This window comes from Salvia miltiorrhiza, chromosome 7, assembly GCF_028751815.1.
Source record: "Salvia miltiorrhiza cultivar Shanhuang (shh) chromosome 7, IMPLAD_Smil_shh, whole genome shotgun sequence".
In the NCBI taxonomy this organism is placed as follows: Eukaryota; Viridiplantae; Streptophyta; class Magnoliopsida; order Lamiales; family Lamiaceae; genus Salvia; species Salvia miltiorrhiza.
The window spans coordinates 4,533,011-4,539,085 of record NC_080393.1 but is presented as its reverse complement, the minus strand read 5'-3'; the positions used below and the strand labels follow the sequence as shown (position 1 = coordinate 4,539,085).

Sequence of the window (6,075 nt, the reverse complement as noted above, 5' to 3'; positions counted from 1 at the left end):
GCGACAGAGGATCCCATTCGATAAGCTAAACACCCTCTAGTAAAGGATGCATGCAGCATGGTGTAATTTGACTTGTTGCCAAAAGATAATGCATGAAATTCTTATTTTCAGTATTATATCCTTAATTATTACTCCCTTCGTCCCATGAAGAATGACCCAATTCTTTTCGGCATGGAAATTAAGAAATTGATATTTTGTGTATTAAGTGTGGTAGGTGAAAAAGTGAATAAAGGGTAATTTTTTTGCAATTTTTAGAAACAGATCAAAATTCGTGGAACAAACCAAAAAGGAAATTGGGTCATACTTCGTAGGACGGATGGAGTATTTTTATTAGATCAACAAAAATTGTAAAGATTGTGTCACGATAGATTCTTAATTAATTAATTTAGTACTCTTTATTAGCAATCCGGTATTAATTATTATATCGCTAACATTATAAATTCAATATACAGTTGTAAAATTAAAATAAAATCGAAAGGAGCGAGTTAAAAGGAAAGAATGTTGGTATTATTCCATCTTCATATCATGTCACACGATACACCTTAGACCATCGGATCAAAGGAGACGAAAAAGAAGAAACGGAGGATGGCCTTAATTATTTAATACAACATGAAATTAATTAATAGGATCAACGAATAAAGCAATGATGTGTGGCTTCAAAACTTTCTCAGGTTGAGTGTATCCATCTTCATTGCCTTTGTAAGTAACATCTATGATGCGTTCAAGATTCAAGATTCTCATCAAAACATCTCCCGAATAAGGAGATGGCATCAAACACTCCTCATTTATATCCTTCCACGCATCTGTTGCTATCTCGAAGAATTTAGCCACCGCTTCTTCTATTGTTGCATTATTATCCCTCATGTAAGATTCAATGCCAGTAGCACTCTGACCTCTTTCTTTTTCCACCTGAAAATTGTTTGTAAAATTATTTCAACAATTCTCTATTGAGAAATTAAAGTATGATCTAATTTGCTCAATATTAATTATTCCATATATACCTCATAAGTAGCAATGTCATCAATGACTCGGCAAATGAGGAGACCTGCTACAAGCATTTTGGGTTTCTTGGCTAGCCATTGAAAGTCTTCCTCGATGGCGGATTCGACTCCCAACAAAGACGTGGTTGTGTGGTAACAGTAAGTGCAGGTGATGAGTGCATTCTTTAGGTACTCCTCAAATGGTGGTAAATATCCTTGTATAAACCACTTTGCCTCAACGTGGTAGCTCCTCACCAGTTCTTTAAGCTATATTTGAAAAATAAATAATATTGTCAATTACAACAATTCATGCATACATATATATGAAAGATGTTGAAGATCATGAAATTTTTGAAAATCTTTTAAGTATTAAGTAACAGTTAAAGCTTGAATTAGTCGTACAGATTCTATGGCATAGTGTGCTGCGTAGGATCTTCCTTCCTCAGCCAATTCTTCTTCAAATTGCTCATACAGTTCCAAAAGAGCTTTGTAGAATGGCTTGATATACTCGGGTAGCTTTTTCATCTCTTCCATATTCCACCTGAAGATAAATGAAATTCATCAAGTTGTGCTCGAAGTGAATACTTAATTGTAGCAAATTAAAGAAAGTGTAAGTTTGGGTTTACCTCTCAATTGCCTCAGTAAAAATGTCGAGTTCTTGAATTACACCATAAGCATCATAAGTGTCATCAATGATAGAGGTCATAGTGATGGTTTTAGTGAGCATGATACGAGCACGAGAATATTGTGGCTCGTGGTACACTCCCATTGCCCAAAAGAAACACTCCACCACTCTATCTCTTGCGTAAGGAAGTTTGGAGACTAGGTCCAACTCTTTCCACCACCTACATATATATATATACAACATCAAATTAATTCTTTATACATGTAATTATTAAGGAAGCACGTGTACAAAGACCTCATGTATTCAAATATGTTACCTTGAAACTTCATTGAGCTCCTCCTTGTGAAGCATTTGCAAAAGATTATAATCCAATTTGGCGAACCTCAAGAGAAACTCATTCTTGTCTTGATTCTCTTCATAGATGGAGATGAAGTTATGCGCTTCGATTCTTGGATTTCCATAGTGCAAGGGTTGAATTAGGGCATGCACCACTTGTTTGCTAAGAGGAGATTCAAGGTGTGGCGCTATGGAGTTGAGAGTGGCGGTAGAAAATTCAAGAGCGTCGTCCAATATGGTCTCTCCACGTGTTCTCAGATACGAGGCTTCATACAGACTTAGCAAACCCTTGCCATCATTCTTAAGGCCTTCCTTGAATTTGCCGCTCTCATCAATCCATCTACCAAAAATATCTGCTTCAACAATACTATGTCAATTAGTATTTTCATTAAATTCAATATTAAATAATGATCATTAAAAAACAGATGTATATACATACCAGAAGAAATACGGTGGCCATGTTGCCTGAATAATCGAAAATGGAGAGACACAGTGTACAAATCATAGGACTCATCACTATAATCTGTATTTAGACTGAAAAAATGGTTCAATTTTTGGTCAATCTCCTTTTCAAAATGATAAGAAATGCCAAGGCGTTCGAGTGTGTCAATAAGGTTCATCGCTTCAACAAGATTGCTTTCAGCAGCAGTTATCATATTCATAACTTCCTTCTTCAACTCTTCAACTGCCTTGCAATGTTTCTCCGCAGCCTAATTAAACAGTAAACAACAAACTTGTTTTTTAATACTTAATTATCATAGTGAATACGAATGGCCCAAAACGAATATAGTAAAAAATTGTGTAAGTACCTTAGCACCAGAATCATTCTTGATGAACTGATCGCCCCACAAACTTGGGGAGAAATTGGCGATGGGCCTCTGAATTTCTGCTTGTGTTGCAGCCATTTTTGAATGAGAATTTAGTGTGGTAAGAAGATATTGCAGAGAGGTGAAAGCAGAAGAAGAGGAGTGTGCAGTGAGAGATGAAGTGGCTGAAGAGTTGTATTTATAATGGAATGATGGGCCAGACTTTTCAATTTGTGCGCGGCAGCCAACTTTGGCCATTGCTTGATTTGTAAGATAGATGAGTGAGAAACTCATGCAGTATACTAACTATGACTAACGATCGAATTATTTTCTATTCTTAACTTGTGTGTTTTCTAGGAAAGAGGCTTGCGGCCTCCCAAAAAAATTACGGTCGGCCGAGTTGATTAGTTTGATTAATAAAAAATGATTAAGTTTTCATTTGAATTTAATAATAATATCATATGCGTGTACAAACAATAAATTAACATCAAAGTTAAAAAATGATAGTAATTCTTTAGGAGAAATATGTAAGATAGTAGCTAGAATGACACACCCTTTTTATATTTAATTAATACAAGATCAAGTCATGTCTTCATCGAGAAAAAAACACGGTCAATTTTTTGTTTACAAGAATTTCTTATCAAAGAATTTTGTATATGTTATTTTTTTTGTCGTAAACTACATGGTCAGGTGAACTAGTTTGAAAATTGAAAAATAATTGCTAAAAAAAATCGGTTAAATCTAATCGAAAATAATTTGAAATCGATTGGTTGATCTAAAATAATAGACTAGCTAATTTCCTTTCAAAGGAGCTTCCTTTTTCTGATTGGTGTTCCAATGATTTGGTCACCACCCTCTTCTAATTCCTTTTTTGGTACCTCTGGTACCTTGTTATAAAAAATCATCTTTCTTTTTTTTATAAAAAAAAAATAGACTAGCTAATTTACATCAAACCGACGACTGACCTTAAAATAAGTTTTTTAGATATAAGATATAGTATATATATCATATCGTGGATATGCATGTATATATATATAAATTAATCAATTTACTCACAAATCAACAACTAATTAAGCTAGTTTAAACTAAACTAAATAACCAGATAAATAGTGTTATAGAACTTGAATAGATAAATTTATCCCTCATTTTGTAGAAAATTGGGAAAAAGAATGAAGGGATTTAAAGAAAAAATCTTTTTATAGTACTTTTTATAATAAATTTATTAACATAAAAAAAAACTACTCCCTCCGTCCCGCGAATCATGAGTCAAATTTTTTCGGCACGGAAATTAAAAAAAATACTCCCTCCGTTCCATTGATCTTGTCCCGTATTCCTTTTTTGTTTGTCCCACCATCTTGTCCCATTTCCATAAATAACCCTCCTACTTTATCACTTTATCACATTCTCTCTCCTACTTTATCTACACACTTAACACTACTAATACTCTCTTTAATAACCGTGCTGAAATCAAATGGGACAAGCCCAATGGGACGGAGGAAATAGTAATTAGCGTGTTAAGTGTGGTAGGTGAAAAGATGAATAAAAGAGATTTTTTTGCTATATAAGAAAATGACTCAAGATTCATGAAACGATTGAAAAAGAAAAATGGCTCAAGATTTATGGGACGGTGGAAGTACTGCATTCTTAAGAAAAAAGACTTTAATGTCTCATTTTTGTAACTTGAGCTAATTCTTCGAGTCTAGAAAGAAATTTGGAAATGAAGGGAAAGTGGGACCGGAACAGCAAATCTATTTGAATTTGTCTGCTCATGTGCCTTTGTATACAACTCTCAAGAGTCAAGAGCCACATTACAAGAAGACCTTTCTCTTTTTTTTTTCAAAGAATTTAGGTTGGGCCCAGACTCCCTTTGACCCCATTTGCCGTCGTCTCAGGTTTTCTTATCCACGAGAATGTGAGAAAATCACATGCTCCCTCCGTCCCGCGAGTCTTGACATGTTTGGGTTCGACATAAGAATTAAGGAGTTGTAGATTAGTGTTTTAACTGTGTAATTAATAAAGTATAAAATTGATAAAGTAGGAGATAGAAGGTAATAAAAGTGATAAAGTATGAGAGAGAATATAATAAAGGTGATAAAGTAGAAGAGAGAAGGTAATAATTATTGCCCAAAAAGGAAACGTGTCAAGATTCGTGGGACGACCCAAAAAGGAAAACGTGTCAAGATTCACGGGACGGAGGGAATACTTTATAATTATGATTAATAAATTATAATTAACATTAATAAATTTAATTTACATGTAGTTCTCATGACCCCATTTGCCGCCGTCTCAGGTTTTCTTATCCACGAGAATGTGAGAAAATCACATACTTTATAATTATGATTAATAAATTATAGTCCCTCCGTCCCCAAAATAAGTTCCTCTTTGGGGACGGCACGGGTTTTAAGAAAAAATGGTAAAGTGTATTGATAGTGAAGAAAAAAAATATCTTATAATTAGTATTGGGAGTGGTAAAATGGTGAAAAAATGTTATAATTAGTATTGGAAGTGGTGAAAAGTGAAAAGTAAGAATAAAAATAAAGTATTATTAGTGGTGGGGTAGTTGTCCAAAAATGGAAAGAAAAAATGAGGAACTTATTTGGGGAACTTTCCAAAAATGAAAAAGATGAACTTAATTATTTCAGGGACGGAGGGAGTAATTAAGATTAATAAATTTAATTTACATGTAGTTCTCATGATACATTTTCGCCTGGGGATGTTCTCACCAAATTAAAACTTTGTCAGCAATTTATATTGGAACGTTAATAAGAAAAAATAATTAAAAATAGTACTTCTTTCGTTCACAAATATCACATTATGGGCTATACAAGTTTTACTAAGATGTGAGTTGAATTATTAGTGGAGTAAGGGATGTACTTTAATTGTGAGTGAAGTTGTATGGGTTCTACTATTATAAATAAAAGTGGCAAATTTTTTTGTGGACGGATCAGAAAAAATTGTGGTAATTTTTGTATGGATGGACAGATTATGTTATAATTTCTTCATATATTACGTAAAAATACTTTTAATAAATCTTTATCATCATTTCCAGATGATTCAAACCCCTACTTATTAATTAGAGGAGAATCGTCTTCCTCCTTGTTTTCCACTTGTGGACAATATTAACAATATTATAGAATCTAGAGAGAGAAAAAATAAATCCTAACTTCACGTCTTTCTATCGAACTCTTCTTTTAAAGTTTTAAGTTCAACCTATGATGCACGGATTCTTCAAAAATCAGCACGTACGGTGAATCAGATTCTTTTAGGGTGCGATTCTCTCGGATTCTCGTCGGGTTCACACCCGATTCGCCACGTGGCGTATCTTTTA

General features: G+C 33.8%; 1 protein-coding gene across 1 annotated transcript; it reads right to left on the bottom strand.

Annotated features, from left to right (window-relative positions):
- Positions 1-485: 485 nt before the first annotated feature.
- On the bottom strand, positions 486-2,914 carry LOC130991817 ((-)-5-epieremophilene synthase STPS3-like). Its single transcript, XM_057916222.1, has 7 exons — positions 2,751-2,914; positions 2,381-2,651; positions 1,922-2,294; positions 1,607-1,825; positions 1,383-1,521; positions 1,002-1,247; positions 486-909 (listed from the first exon to the last, which is right to left on the bottom strand). The coding sequence occupies exons 1-7, from the start codon at positions 2,844-2,846 to the stop codon at positions 616-618; spliced, it is 1,638 nt and encodes a 545-aa protein (XP_057772205.1). The 5' UTR covers positions 2,847-2,914; the 3' UTR covers positions 486-615.
- Positions 2,915-6,075: the final 3,161 nt, after the last annotated feature.